At 42.2% G+C, this 16,976-nt stretch overlaps 1 protein-coding gene across 1 annotated transcript; it reads right to left on the bottom strand.

Moving 5' to 3' along the window:
• Positions 1–15,441: 15,441 nt before the first annotated feature.
• Positions 15,442–16,221, bottom strand: LOC121290854 (oligodendrocyte transcription factor 2-like). Its single transcript, XM_041211860.1, has one exon. The coding sequence runs from the start codon at positions 16,219–16,221 to the stop codon at positions 15,442–15,444; it is 780 nt and encodes a 259-aa protein (XP_041067794.1).
• Positions 16,222–16,976: the final 755 nt, after the last annotated feature.

Genomic DNA, 16,976 nt, shown 5'->3' with positions numbered 1-16,976 from the left:
CTTAGAGGGGAACTTGCAGGTGGTGGTGTACCCATCATCCACTTGCATTGTTCTTCTAGGTGGTAGAGGTTACGAATTTGGAAGGTGCTGTCAAAGGGGCCTTGGTGAGTTGCTGCCCTGCATCTTGTAGATGGGGAGATGATAGCGTAGTATTAATGTCACTAGACTAGTAGTCCAGAGACTGAGGCTAATATCCTGAGGACATAGGTTCAAATCCCAACATGGCAGCTGCTGGAATTTAAATTCAATTAATAAATCTGGAATTGAAAGCTGGTCTCAGAAATGGTGACTGTAAAATCATTGTCAATTGTCATAAAAACCTATCTGGTTCACTAATGCCCTCTTTTTAGAAAGGAAATCTGCTGTCCTTACCTGGTCTACTTGTGACTCCAGGCCCACAGCAACGTGGTTGACTCCTGACTGCCCCCTGAAATGGCCTAGCAAGCCACTCAGTTTATGGACAATTGGGGGTGGGCAACAAATGCTGGCCTTACCAGCAATACCCACTTCCCATGAAAAAATAAAGAAAAGTAAAAGCTAGCACACACTGCTGCCACTGTGCATCAATGGTGGAGGGAGTGGATATTGGAGATAGTGGATGGGGTGCTAATCAAGTGGGTTGCTTTGTTCTGGACGGTGTCAACTTCTTGAGTGTTGTTGAAACTGCACTCACCAGGCAAGTGGAGAGTATTCCATCACACTCCTGACATGTGCCTTGTAGATGGTGGACAGGCTTTGGAGAGTCAGGAAATGAGTTACTCACTGTAGAATTCCCAGCCTCTTGTTGCCATAGTATTTATATGGCTGGTATAATTGAGTTTCTGGTCAATGAGAACCTCCAGAATGTTGAGAGTGGGGCATTCAGCGATAGTAATGCCAGTGTCAAGGGGAGATGGTTGAATTCTCTCTTGTTAGAGTTGGTCATTGCCTGGCAGTTGTGTGGCACAAATGTTACTTTGCCCAAGCCTGAATGTTGTCCATGTCTTGCTGCATATGGGCACGGACTGCTTTGGTATCTGAGGAGTTTTGAATGGTGCTGAACATTGTGCAATCTTCAGTGAATATCCACACTTCTAACCTTATGATGGAGGGAAGATCATTAATGAAGTAGCTGAGGAAAGCTGCTAGAAATCACGTTTCTTGAGGTCCTATTTGCTCTCTCTCAGGTGCAGGTAAAAGATCCCATGGTACTAGTTTGAAGAAGAACAGGTGAGTTCTAGAGTTATCTCTGAACCAACATTATATAAAAAAAAAGATCGGGTCATATCTCTTATTGTTGTTTGTGGGACTTTGCTGTACACAATTGGCTGGTGTGTTTTGTACATTACAATAGTGACTTCATGTCAAGAATCCTTTGTGGCTGTAAGATATTTTGTGATGTCCTGAAGTAGTGAAAAGTCATTTAACAATGCAAGTCTTTCCTTTTTCTTTTCTTTCATGTTGCCTGTTGCTGCATGTTTCTGATTCCCCCAAGAGAAGGTACCACCCCTTTAAACTGCTGCTGCAAGCCTACAAAAAGAAGCTAGACTACTGTACCCAACAATCTCCAATTTCTATATCAATGACCACCCCTCCACCATAAGGATGGAGATGTTCACTGACGATGGCACAGGATCTGGACAGCATCCAGACTTGGGCTGATAATTTGTAAATGACATTTATGCCACACAAGGACCAGGAAATGATCATCTCCAACAAGACAGAATTTAACAACCTCCCTTTGACATTCAATTACCATCATTAACCATCAACATCCTAAGGGTCACTGCTGACCAGAAACTTAACTGGACCAGTCACATAAATAGTGTGGTTATATGAGCAAGCTGGTGGCCGGGTATGCTGCAGTTAGTTACTCAGCTCCTGAATCTCCAAAGCCTGTCCGCCACCTATAAGGCCAAGTCAGAAGTGTGATGGAATGCTTTCCACTTGCTCCAACAACACTCCAATACCAATCAAGAAGCTCAACACCATTCATGACAAAACAATTCACTGGATTGGCACCCCATCCACCACCTTAAACATTCAATCTTTCCAGCACTGGTACACCTTGGTTGCAGTGAGTGCCATCTACAAAATGCACTGCTGAGACGTGCTAAGGCTTCTTCATCAGCACTTCCCAAACCTGTGACCTCTACCACTTAGAAGGATAAAGGTAGCTGATTGATGGAAATACCACCACTTCCAACTCTCCCTGCAAGTCATACATCATCATGACTTGGAACTATACCTCTGCTCCTTCATTGCTGCACAGTCAAAATCCCGGGACACCCTACCTAACAGCACTGTGGGAGTACTTTCATCATATTAACTGCAGCAGTTCGAGACTGCAGCTCATCACCATTTTCTCAAGGAGGTTGGGCAACAAATTGCTGGCCTTGTCAGTGATGCCCATAATCCTGTGAATAAATAACTGAAAGTAAAAAAAGTTATAGATCAGTGTGAAATCCTATCTCTGTAACTTCCTCCAGTCCTACAACACTTCAAAATCTCTACGCTCTACACTTCTCCAATTCTGGCTTCTTGCACCCCCAATTCCATTTGTTCCCCCATTGGTGGGCTTGCCTTCAAATACCTATGTCCTTAGCTGTGGAATCCCCTTCCTTACCTTGCTGCCTCACTACCACGCACTCCTTCTTTAAGTTGCTCTTTAAAACCTACCTCTTCAACCAAGCTTTTGGCTACCTGTCCTAATAGCTCCTTTTGTGGCTGAGTGTCAATTATTGTCTGTTAAGATTCCTGTGAAGTGCCTTAAGCCATTTTACTTTGTTAAAAGTACTACATAAATGCAAGCTGTTGTTGTGGCACAGGAGAAAGACCCACAACCTGAGTATATTTTTTCACAATTGTCACCAAAAAACAGAAATATAGGAGAGACCTATCGTTTGTGTGGTGAACTATAAAAATAAATGATTGTGAAAGGTATTTATGCAAAAATGGGCTGTGTCTTTGTCTCTCTGTGATATATCTTGCAGTGGCAAAGTACCGTGTAATGTAGTAAGCCCTTAAATAGCCATAGCTAAACAAATCACTAATTCAGAAAACTCAGGGGACCTGGCACAGCTCCTGACATCTTCTAAATCCAAACCTCTTCCATCATGTGCAGAAGTCATTGCAAGCTTGCAGCTGGCATCATGTTTTTCTTAGAGGACCAAGACTGAGGTCAATTGTATCCCCTAAATATTCTGCAAGCAATGAGACTAATTGGTTGCAGGGCGATACAACTTGAGAAGCAGAGACAGAAGAATATTACAGATAATTTTCCAGCTCGGATGTATTAGAACACTTTAAAAGAGGGCTTTAGTCTAACTGTACTGTAGTGTATTTATGTTATGGACAGGATGTGCTGAACAGTTTACTGGAAACAAACTTTAAAGTATTTTCCTAACCATTCCTCACTTGCCTTGATTGTGTAATGAGTTTGTGTAAGAGTATACAGACTGTTGGGAAGAACAGCCCAATTACCAGAATTAAGCGCCATTCTGGTAATACCTACATAATCAGAACTCAGTTAGGTTGCATCTGTTAGGAATGTTACACAGTAATCTCTATCTTATTAATAGATTTTAAAAAATGCAATCCAAGTTCACGGGTTGTATGACAGAAACACAATTCTTAAAAAATACACTTTCACTAAGACTTGTATTTCATGTTCATCGAATCCATGGCTGGATTTTACAGGCCACCCACAAGTAGGAAAGCAAAGGACTGGACCCATAAAATAAGGTGCTGTGCCATTGGCAGAGTGCCCGCTGCCAGCCAACCTGTTCCCATATCTAGTGCAAGTTGAAAGATTATGGCAAGCCCTTCCATTATCTCCACTCCCACTTCCTTTAGAAACCTGGCATGCAAACTATCTGGACCACGTGGCTTATGCAATTTAAGCATAGCCAGCTTTTCTAGTAAACCTTCCTATCAATTTTCATCCCATCCATTACCCCAACATTTCCGCTTCTACCAATATTTTGTCAGCATCCTCTTCCTTACTAAACACGAATATAAAGTAATCATTAAGTATTCCAGCCTCGTCCTGTTTACAATTGCCATACCAATGTCAAGGTGACTTTTTTCTCCTACTTGTTCACTTAAATGCTATGTTTGTTTGATATTTTCACATGCACTTTTTCCCCTTTGTGGAATAGTAGGGAAGTGTTGGAAGGATTAGTAGGTTGATTATCAACCTGTTGAACCATACCATGAATGCTTCTTTTGTGGCTAACAAGTCCCGCAGTGGCACTTGAACCCAGAGATTCTGGATCAGATGTAAGTGAACTATCTACATAGCCACAAGACTTCCTACACAAATCATTACAATCATTAACTGATATCAAGATTCCGCTCCTATAGGAGAAAGAAAATCATATCTCGATATCTCTGTTGTACTGGCTGTTGTAGTCAATGCCTCAAAATCAAAGTTTTAATGCAGTAAGGATAGTATGATTAGCTTGGCATCTCTGCTAAAGATTGTCATAGAGTCATACAGCACAGAAACAAATCCTTCGGCCCATCATGTCTGTGCTGGCCATCAAGTACCTATCTATTCTAATCCCATTTTCCAGCACTTGGCCAAAGCCCTGTATGCTATGGTGTTTCAAGTGCTCATCTAAATACTTCCTAAATGTTGTAAGGTGTCCTGCCTCTACCAGCCCTCAGGCAGAGGAGATGGCCGTTTCAGATTTCAACCACTCTCTGGGTTAAAATATTCTCCTCAAATCCCTTCTAAACCTCCTGCCCCTTACCTTAAATCTATCCCTCCTAGTTATTGACACCTCCGCTAAGGGGAAAAGTTTCTTCCTATCTACCCTATTTATGCCCCTCATAATTTTGTATACTTCTATCAAGTCCCCACTCAGCCTTCTCTGCTCTAAGGAAAACAACCCTAGTCTATCTAGTCTCTCTTCATAGCTGAAACACCCTAGCCCAGGCAACATCCTGGTGAATCTCCTCTGCACCTTCTCCAGTGCAATCACATCCTTCCTATAGTGTAGCAGCCAGAACTGCACACATTGTTCCAGTTGTGACCTAACTAGTGTTTTATGCAGCTCCCACACAACCTCCCTGCTCTTAAATTCTATGCCTTGGCTAATAAAAACAAGTATCCCATATGCCTTCTTAACCACCTTATCTACCTGTGCTGCTGCATTCAGGGATCTATGGACATGTACACCAAGGTCTGATCCTCTGTAGTTCCTAGGGTCCTACCATTGATTGTGTATTCCCTTGCTGTGTTAGTCTCCCAAAATGCATCACCTCACACTTCTCAGGATTAAATTCTGTTTGCCACTGCTCTGCCCATCTTACCAGCCCATCTATATCGTCCTGTAATCTAAGGCTTTCCTCCTCACTATTTATGAAACCACCAATTTTTGTGTCATCTGCAAAGCTCCTATATTCACATCTAATGTATACTTCAATCAGCAAGGGTCCCAGCACTGATCCCTGTGGCACAACACTCATCACAGGCTTCCAACCATAAAAAAACCTTTGACCATCACCCTCTGCCTCCTGCCACTAAGCCAATTTTGGATCCAATTTGCTAAATTGCCCTGGATCCCATGGGCTCTTACCTTCTTGACCATTCTCCCATGCGGGACCTTGCCAAAAGCCTTACTAAAGTCCATGTAGATGACATCAATTGCACTACCCTCATCTACACAACTAGTCACCCCCTTGAAAAATTCAATCAGATTTGTTAGACATGTTTTCCCCCTGACAAAGCCATGCTGACTATTCCTGATTAATCCCTGCCTCTCCAAGTGGAGATTAATCCTGTCCGTCAGAATTTTTTCAATAGTTTCCCTACCATTGATGTTAGATTCACTGGCCTGTAATTACCTGGTTCATCCCTACTAACCTTCTTGAATAACAGTACCACATTTGCAGTCCTCCAGTCCTCTGGCACCTCTCCTGTGGCCAGAGAGGATTTGAAAATTAGTGACAGAGCCCCTGCAATTCCTTCCTTCCCTCACATTAGCAGCCTGGGATACATCTCATCTGGGCCTGGGGATTTAGCCATTTTTTAAGCCCTCTAAAACTGCCAATATCTCCTCCCTTTCATTGCTAGTTTCTTCAAGTATATCACAGTCCTCCTACCTGATTTCTACACCTAAATCGTCCTTCTCCATAGTGAACACAGATGAAAAGTAATCATTTAAAACCTTACCTACATCCTCTGGATCCACGCACAGATTGCCACTTTGTTTCCTAATGACCCCTATTCTTTGATATAAAAGCAAAAAACTGTGGATGCTGGAAATCCAAAGCAAAAATAAAAATACCTAGAAAACTCAGCAGGTCTGACAGCATCTGCGGAGAGGAACACAATTAACGTTTAGAGTCCGTATGACTCTTCAACAGAACTAAGGAAAAATAGAAAAGAGGTGAAATATAAGCTGGTTTAAGGTGGGGTGAGATAAGTCGAGCTGGATAGAGGGCCAGTGATAGGTGGAGATAGCCAAAAGCTGTCATAGACAAAAGGACAAAGAGGTGTTGAAGATGGTGATATTATCTAAGGAGCCCTACTCTTTCCCTGGTTATCCGTTTGCCCTTAATATATTCATAAAATACCTTGGGATTTTCCTTTATCTTGCCCAGTGTTTTGTCATGCCCCCTTTTTGCTCTCCTAATTACTTTTTTAAGTACCCCCCTACATTTTCCATACTCCTCTCGGGCTTCTGCTGTTTTCAGCCCTCTGTATCTGCCGTAAGCCTCCTTTTTTCCCTTATCCAATCCTCTATATCCCTTGATATCCAGGGTTCCCTGGACTTGTTGGTCCTATCCTTCACCTTTACAGGAACATGTTGATCATATTTCCTTTTTGAATGACTCTCACTGGTGTGATGTAGACTTTCCTACAAGTAGTTGCTGCCAGTCCACATTGGCCAGATTCTGTCTTATCATATTGCAATCAGCCATCCCCCAATTTAGGACCTTTATTTCTGGTCCATCTTTGTTCTTTTCCATAACTATCTTAAATCTTACAGAGATATGGTCACTATCCCTGAAATGCTCCCCCACTTACACTTCTACACTTGCCCGGCTTCATTTTCTAAGATTAGGTACAGTATTGCACCTTCTCTTGAGGGACTTTCTATGTACTGGCTCAAAAAGCTCTCCTTAATGCACTTTAAGAATTCTGTCCCCTCTAAGCCTTTCACATGAAGACTACCCCAGTTAATATTGGGGAAATTTAAATCCCTTACTATTATTACCCTATTATTTTTACACCTCACTGAGATTTTCGTACATATCTGCTCCTCTATTTCTGCCTGACTGTTTGGAGGTCTAAAGTACACTCCCAGCAAAGTGATTGCCCCCTTTTTGTTTTTAAGTTCTACCCATATGGCCTCATTTGAGGAACCTTCTAAGATCCCATCCCTCTTTACTGCAGTAATTGACGCCTTGATCAATAATGCATGCCACCTCCTCTTTTACAGTACCTCCCTTTCATGCATGAAGATTCTATACCCTGGAATATTAAGCTGCCAGTCTGCCCTTCCCTCAACCATGTCTCTGTGACAGCTACAATATCATATTGCCATGTGTTAATCAATGTGCTCAATTCATTTGCCTTACTTGTGGGACTTCTTGTGTTAAAATAGATGCAATTCAGCCTTGCATTATTCCCTTGTGCCTTAACAGGTCTATATTTGCTCTGCCTTCCAGGCTGACTTTACTTCTCTTCTATATTTGGCTATGCAGCAACCCCTACTGTACCTCTACTTTGTATTCCACCCCCCTGCCAAAGTAGTTTAAACCAACCCCCCCCCCCACCCCTCCCACCCACCCCCCCCCCCCCCCCACACACATACACACACACACACACACACACACAACCCCCCCCCCACCCCCATTTCCTCTGATGGTTCAATGCTTTACTTGATATGATATTGAGCTATACGGATCAAAAAAGTCCCATGATTGATCCCTGATCTCTGTCAAGTTAGTTAATCTCACCCAGGACCACAGTGAGAGTGTTACAATTGACTTTATAGCCCTTGGATTAATGAGAAGATAAATTGACCAACAATCCCCCTCTTGAACACTAGCAGTATTGTGCACTCATGTGGATGTTGAATGGTAGCAATGCTACCTCTATGATATGCCTGAGGTCAAAAGACCTGACAAGAAAAAAGCAGAAAATGCAGGGATGGAGAATTATTTTAAAAAGCTACTAAACCACACTTTAATTGTTAACACAGCAATAATCATTGAACACATTACATATTTAATGTATTTTTAATTTAACCTGACCATAAGTTATGCATAGGTTTGGTACCCTCAAGTTTTAGTTGATTCACTTGTAGGAATCCACTTATAACTAATTTAAACTTTCATGCTTAAAAATAATCTTACTTCAGTTCAAACCTTAAGGTGGCTATTGCTTTAGCACACAGGGCCCAACACTCTTGTCACTAAATTAGAGAAGGTTATTGGTTCAAGCTCCACTCCAGAAGCTGAGCACATAACCATAGCTAACACTTCAGTGCATTATCAGCTCTTTGCACTGTCAACTCTGAGTCAGAAGGTCATGTATTCAAGCCCCACTTCAGGACTTGAGTATATAATCAAGGTTAACACTTCATTGAGGGCTGAGGGAGTTCTGCACTGTTGAAGGTGTCACCTTTCTGGGTGACATTTAACTGAGATTTTGTTTGCCTGACCAGGTAAATGCAAAAGATGTGTGTAAATTGGCAACCTTATTGCATAATAACAATTATTATGTTTCCAAAGTAATCCATTATCTGTGAAATTTGTGTGATTTTGTGATTTGAGGCAGCTAAAGGACTTGAAAAGCAATATATAATTTAAGTATTTCTTTCATAGGATATCAAACAATATCCTATCCAGTGATTCAGATGGCCATTAAAGATTTCCTAAAACTATTCAAAGAAGAGTAAATCTCTCCCAATGTCCTGGCTAACAATTTCCTTCAATCAATGTCATCAAATATCGATTGACTGGACATTCACCTCATTACTGTTTGTGAGACATTGTTGTGTATAAAATGACTGCCGTATTCACCTAAGTAACAAAGGTTATCAATGGTGAAGGTATTCAGAGTGCTCTGGGGTTTTACGGGAGTTAACTTGCAATACCAATATCTACCTATATGAAAGCATAATATAGGGACATGACAAATGTATCCTTTTGCATTGGATATTTATGTCTTTCACACACATGAAATTAATTTTCGTGAAATAATATACAATGAAGTTATATTGTTTCATAGTTTGCCATTGTGAGATTTGAACACTTGATCTTGGGGGTATAAACCCAGTACCAATACCACTTGGCTATTTAGGCCAAGCTTAATAATACATAATAATGGACACACTACACTATCCCACATTATTGAGTCCTCTTGGTTAAAACAGAATAATTTCTCTGGATTCTTCATAAGTCTGATCTTCCTGCAGTATTCTGTATTTTTCTCTCATTCTGCTTGACCCTAGCGACAACCTGTAGTCAAACTCTCTCCTTCCCCCACCGAAGGATAGAATTCCCCAAACAAAAACAGAATTACCTGGAAAAACTCAGCAGGTCCGGCAGCATCGGCGGAGAAGAAAAGAGCCGACATTTCGAGTCCTCATGACCCTTCAACAGAACCTCCAGCCTAATTTGGCAATGACCGAGTTGAATTCAAATAAACAGTTGTCAGAGCAACAGTAAGTGTGAATTGTCACTACTATGTTAAACTATTTTTCATTCTAAACTATATGTACCAGCATTATCGTTACATGATCTTAACCTCTTGAGAGCGAAATTTAACCCAGTAGTTAGCTGTGTTTGTGACATATTTTAGACCAAGAGGACGTGTGGCTTAGAAAGAAATCCTGAAACATGAAAACTAAATTTAAAAATCTTAAGTCTGTGTTCACACATCTGGTATTTTTTCGATTAGAAATTCCTATGTGCATGTGTATAACAGAAACCATCAATGCAGGTTTATCATTAAGTAATTGCTCCTTCCGAGCGTTGAAGGCACTGCAGCGTCGCCACAGGTAGGAAAATGTATTACAGATGACTAGTTTACATAAGCAGTTTCAACTGAAAGTGTGACTTTGAAGTTTATTATGGGAATATAAAAATAAGAAGAGGATATATAATTTTAAAATCGAAGACGAAATTACATCTACAAACCCTGTTGCAACATCACCTGGTTACTAGCCCTGTTTCACCTGAATGTGACACTTAGTTTTGGCTGCCTGTGCAATGCTACAAGATATTATTATTAGTGTATAAATCTACTCAATTCGACGTTTTCCTTAATAGGTAACAAAACATTGTTTACCTTATGTGGAGTTGTCCATTGAAAGCTCCTTGTCAAGCTTGGTGATGAACATCATCGGATATTTAAATGGTTGCAATGATTATGATCAAATAAATCTCAGTCCTGACCTTTAGCTTTGTATATTGTTAAGTATTTATTTCTTTAAAATAAGGCACAAAATGTTAATTGTATGCAGCAATGGCCAGGCCTTACCGATGAGTCAGCGATTTTCTTGAGAAAAACAATATTATTGGAATTTCACGGATAGAATCACTTCATTTTCCAGCGTTCAACATATACAAATTATAATGTTGGAATAAAAGCATTAATCCCCAACCCCGCCCTCCCCCCCCAAAAAATCGAGATTTGATAGGTAAATAGATTACATCTACATCCTGGTACAACCTGGTCTCTAACCCTGCTTCATCTATAGCGACACTTAGCCTGGCCGGCTGGTCAATGTAATTTAAGTTGTTTTAATAGATAGCAAAGTATCTTTGCCTAGTGTGGAATTCTCAGTTAACATCTTATTATCACATTAATGTACAAAAACACGAGGTGTTTCGGGATCTTTGGGGGATACAACAAAATACTATACAAACACAAGTGAAGTGTTCCCTTCTTAAGATATGATTTTGACCACAGCGACTGTCCTATCCTATGCAATGTAATGTCTGAATGTGCACATTTCTGAATTTTCTGCAGGTAGGGTCGAATTTCTGAAACTGTGGCGACTATTTCCGGATAATTAGAAAGCGCTTGGGGCTCAAGTTTCATCCCCAGGAGTAACATATTACCCAGAAACTTGAGGCCCGGACGTTCCACACAAGCACTTGAAGCGCACGAGTCAATTTAATGATTTACCTCTAAGGCCACGAGATCCCATTTTAAAACAAATGTTCAGGGATTTCAGGTGCCCCCAGTCCCGCATTAATAATGTGAATTACAGCCAGCGGCCCTAACAATTAAGTTAAATTTAAGTTAATTACAATTACCATTTATTATTACACTAGTTCACATTTACTAGGGTCGTGCATTATACAATGATCAATCAAGCGGTTTGTTCATTACACTGCTGTGAAAATTGCATTCATGTTCGCAGTTATGATCTAGCAGGAGTGTTTTCCGTCCCAAACATTCTCACATATGACCGCCCTGTCAACATGGTCAAACATCACGTTATTGAGCCTCCAGTAAACATCGGTTCACTTAATCACATAATACAAATTCAAATAAATCTTGAATTAAGAAGTCTTGGGATATAATGGATCCTTTACAAGGTGTGGATTAGATACAGCAATGAATTAGCAAACGAACGATATACTTCAATACGGGATCACCTGCGTTCTATAGTCAAGTTGTACTGTTACGTTTCAATACCAGTTCGTTGTCCTCAAACACATTCTCACCCTACACAGATTATTCATTGAATGCATTCATTTCTCTGACACAAGCAAAGGAACCCAAATAAATACAGCAACTTCACCCTAGTACTGTGTCCCTCTGATCTCTCAAAGCTTTCACAACCTGTTTTTATACTTTCTTTTTGATTTCCAACTCAAAGCTTCAGTATAGGACTGAGAAGGTGCTGCACTGTCGGAGGTGCCTTTTAGGTGAAATGTTAAACTGAGGCCCCAGTGTTCTCCCACGGCGATGAAAAGGGTATTTTGAAGAGCAGGGAAGTTCTCCCTGTGGTCGCGGCTAATATGTATCCCTTATCAACATCAGTAAAATATCTGGCCGCTACTACATTGCAGTCTGTGGGAGCTTTCTGTGTGTAAATGGGTTGCCTGTCCACCACCTACCCCCCCCCCCCCCCCCCCCCCCTTCCCCCGTTTCACTATCAGAAGTAGTTAGACTGGAACGCGCTTTGGGACGTGCTGAGGTCGTGAAAGGCGCTATAGAAAAGCAAGTCTTTTTCTAAGTTAAAATCCAAACGTTACTATATAGCGCGTCACCCAATTCTTCACTCAGATGGTGAGGTTCATTGAAGAAAACGCTGTTCTACCTCGCTACAAGTCTTATCCCACTAACGTTATATTATTTTAGACAGGCTGTTCCAAAGTGTGCAACCAGTGTTTTATTTATCGAAATATTCTGCTGCAAACAAATAACTCGGGAAAAGATGCTGGAATGATTGCATATTCCTGTAACCCTATGTGCCTTTTGTTAGACTGTCTGCCTCTAATTGGGAAAAAAAACTTTGATCGTTTCACGAGAAAAGGACACACCAAGCCCTTTCAGGACAAATTCGTACCCAAATAACTCGGGTTACAAGAAAACGACACCACCTTTTATGTGACATATATTTAGATTTTATATTGAACTATATTATATTGTACATGCTTATGGAACTAACTTGTACAATAGCATTAGATAACAATGAAACGTAATGTCCTAAATTGTTCGTTTAAGTTCAGATTTTGTTGGTAACTTGTATTCAAAACACGGTTAGAGAAAAAATGAGCAAGTCAAATTAACTCAATCTATTCTGTACTTCAGTTATGCAAATGTTTTGAAGTTTAAAAGGTTAGATTTATTTAAAACCCATGCAAATTTCGGGACTACTGACGGCGGGATCTTGCGCTCGACTCCTCTTTGCGCGTTCACATTCAATTTCACTCTGGTTTCCCACCAAGTTGTAGCGCAAAACCCCAGGCACTGGCGACCCTGGGAATGCCTGTGCACGATCTAACTTCCCCATCCATTCCCCTTCTCAAACGTGAACCACGGGGACAAATGATTGCGCCCATTCGGTTGAGCTGGTTAGACGGGGGCTGTAAGTTCGGCACCGGGGCAGACATGCATTTTTGCTCCGTGCATTGCCCTCCAGCCGTCGCTATGCAGTGAAATCCGAACTAGCGAAAAACAAGTGAAAGGTCGACAACGATTAATGCCGTTCAATATTTTCGAAACTAGCCACTTGGCCAGATGGCTGTTTGTTATACTTACTGGGTTTCGCTTATTGTGGAAAGGACAAACAAATGCAAAATCATCAAATGGAATGTAAAATGTATGTTCTTTGCATTTAACCCGCCTGGAATTTCCATTCGTTTAGATTTCAACATGGCAACCTATTGAGATACATTAGTGCAGAGTGTGAATTGACTCCACTAATCCTAGAAACTGAGCTCTCCCAGTCAGGCTAATAATAGCTGTTCAGTTACAGAAGTGAAACATTTGAACTTCTTCGGCGCTACGGTTGGGATTTAAAATAACTGAGGAGTTGTTCCTGAGTGTTCATTTTAAAGAGCGCGCGTTGGTAGCGTAAAGTGCACACACACACACATACATATATATTTATATAACTCCCCAACCACCCCCTGCAAAAAAAGGAAAATATTAGATTCCGCTATCGGCCCTGAGCCCCAAACTTGAGGTTGTTACTGATAGGGGATTTAGTCGGACGCTTTGATTCTCTCTCCTCCTTCATTGAAATGTATTTCACACACACCCACACACAAAACAGGAACTGTGGTGGAACATAAGCCTCACGATTCCTTGTGCGCGTTTCTTGTCACTTATCAGAATTTTTACGGCAACTGACTCCTCGATAAGACAATGTTATTCTGTACGATGAGAAAATATTGTTGACAAAAGTGCACTACATCGTATAAAAACACAAAATATAAAAGGCATAAATGTATGCCTGTAGTCCAAGAAGTGGTGGGAGCGGTGTCCTCTTGCCCTGAATGAATGATACTTTCAAAGACATTTAAGCGGGGGTTAAGCAGGACAGCAAGACCCTAACCCATAAAACGGGACATTCGATGTGTTCTGAACGAGATTTATACCAGTGCTTTTGTTGTTGTTGTCGATGGGAGTTTGGGGCATTAATCCGTGAGTGTGCAGTAACTTGAAATTGAAACACGCACAATATGTATTTATGATTTTTTTTATTAATTTTAAAATTTCCACAGTTACTCGATCACACCTTTTTCCTTCGAACGAAATAAGTAATAAATATTATTTAGCACATTTCTTTACAAAAATAAACAGATGGAAAGCAAATTTTTGCTTTATATTTTTTCATCATTTTTTCCCCTCGCGAATGAAAAACAAGAGACTGTTACGGTAAGACGTTACAGGTGGCTCTTAAAAAACACACACACATACGAGCTGCTTAAGAAGTTGGGAAGCGCAGGAGAGTAGTTGCAGTGAACTGAAGCAGGTTAAACAGCTAAAGAGAGCCAGGATTTGCAGTGAAAATCATATAAAGATTCACAGAAAACGTTTGGGCGAACTCAACCCAAGAACAAACGAAACACAAGCAGATATATTCACAAACGGCTCTGGGGGGCATGAAAAGTACTTTTTTTTCTAACGGTGGCAACACACATCGGTTACCCTTATGCTGAACGGCCGTTATACAGTAAAGGTGTAAACATTTGCGTGTTCAGGCCTGGAGTAAATATGCCGGGTGCATTCGTTTCTAGTCGAACGCGTGGATCAAAGTTTCCAATTCTGCAAAAACCACAGAGCAAAGCAAGTCCCGAACTCTTTACACATAGTCCTATCTACAGCTCCGGGGAGCTGGTCAGTCGAGTTTCTTTCCTGCAGATAAACTCTACTTTTGGCTGTTCTTCCTTGTGATCTTATCGCCTCTTTATCCATTGTGTGTGGTCGTTTCACGGAAGTCTATGAAGAGCAATCTCCTTCCTACATGTGATTTTAGACACTTCATTATAATGTAACACTATCACCGGGACGCTGCATAAAATATTCCCCAAGGCTCGCTACGGTTGAAAGTCATAATCACGTTTGCTGATGGGTCATTTTACAGTCAAATTCACCTTAAACCAAGCTACAGTATCCCCTTTCCTGCGTGTTCTTTGACCTTCGGTTGTAATGTGGAAATAACACATCCAGTTGTCCTTAAAAGACAGTAAATTTCAATAGGGATATTTTCCCTAAATTCTACTCGGTTCGCAGGATGTCTGGGTGATTAAATAAACACGAGGCGAAGGACTGGTTTGGAAAAGGGTTACTGCAACTTTCACACGGATACATCATTAAAAAAAAATTCATCACAAAGAAAACGAGAGAACCGCAGTGAAGTTTTACCTCTGTGCAAGGATAGGGATAACAACAACCTACTTGCCCGTGAGTCACACACTCTCACCTCGACTAAATGATTAAAGGCGACTGAAAGAGTCCGGGCTCACTGTTTCTCACTTGCTGTCCGAGGATAACCGCGACATGCCGGCTGTGGTCATGCTAGCCACGTGGTGAGGTGGCGGCACTTGGCACATGGTACATGGGCAGGGCATCCCTCCCCACTGCTGGAAACTGCTGCCCAGCGGGGCCGAGGCTGTGCCCGCCGATTTCAGGAGGCCGTGGGGGGCTCTCATACTGTTCACGGCCGAGATGCTGCCGCCGCCCGAGAGGGAGGCCGAAGTGACGGCCGGGGCCATAATGGGATGGTGAACCGGGTGAGGGGCGTGAGAAGCCGGGTGGCCCGGCAGAGGCGCCCCGGCGTGGGCGAGGGTCCCGCAGGCCGCCGATGGGTGGAAGCTGCTGTGGTGGCCACCATAGATCTCACTCACCAGCCTCTTCATCTCCTCCAAGGAGTTGGTGAGCATCAGGATGTAGTTTCTGGCGAGGAGCAGAGTGGCGATTTTGGACAACTTTCTCACCGAAGGTCCGTGTGCATAAGGCATGACTTCCCGGAGCCCATCCATGGCGATGTTCAGGTCGTGCATTCGTTTGCGCTCCCGGCTGTTGATCTTCAGCCTCAGCTGCTGGAGCTCCGACTCGCTCATTTGCTTCTTGTCTTTTAACCTGAGGTTGTCCTTGGCTCTCAGCTGACCCCCTCGCTCGCCGCACAGCTCGGCGCCGCACTCGCTCTGTGTGGAGGACACGGTGCCTGAGAAGCCCGAGGAGGGCTCGTCAGACAGAAAGAGATCCGGGGAGGACGGCTGGCTGGATATTAGACTGGTATCGGAATCCATTCGTCAGTTTTGAGAAGGGGTGGGAGGTGGGGGAGCAAGACGTTCAAACTTACTGCGGACGCCCCAGCCGCTCATACATAAGAGTGTGTCCCTCTGCCTATCTCCCAGGTAAGATTCTATGTTATCAGGGTTTGCCTGGCCGCCTTTGGGGCTTTTTCTGAATTTTATAGGGCGGATCGGAGATCATTCGGAGAAGATCTTCTATTGTTTCTGGCACCGGGATGTCCAATCGTGACAAGGTAACGAAGTGCTGAATGGGAGTCTCCTCCAATGCCGGGAGATGTGGGAGGTGCCGCTTTCCCTTGACAACAAAACACAAGAAGTGGCGGGGGGGGGGGGATAGAGAGAGAAGAGAGAAAAACAATAGACAGAGTCAGCGGCTGGGACATCTGCTAAAACAAGAAACTCGAACAAAGTGCACTCCTTCCAAGAACAATAACACTTCAAATCCACACACAGCAGCACTACACCCGCACATCAAGTTTCAAAAGGAATACTTCTTTTCTGCCTCTCTCACTCACTGATCTTCATTCAGCGGACAAATAGACCGAAGCCCTAAACAGACTGGAAGCCAAGATCGAAACTAAATAACGGGAATCCCGTATTAAAAGACGGCAACAACCAACCCCCCCCCCCACCCCACCCCACACTAACATTTCAATTAGATACTCAATTATGTAAACTACAATTTGCAAACCAATATTTAAAACATCTTTCGCCCCAGTCCTTTCTTTATCTGGATATTGTACAAAAAA

This window comes from Carcharodon carcharias, chromosome 18, assembly GCF_017639515.1.
Source record: "Carcharodon carcharias isolate sCarCar2 chromosome 18, sCarCar2.pri, whole genome shotgun sequence".
NCBI lineage: Eukaryota > Metazoa > Chordata > Chondrichthyes > Lamniformes > Lamnidae > Carcharodon > Carcharodon carcharias.
This window is presented reverse-complemented; position numbering and strand designations above follow the sequence as displayed.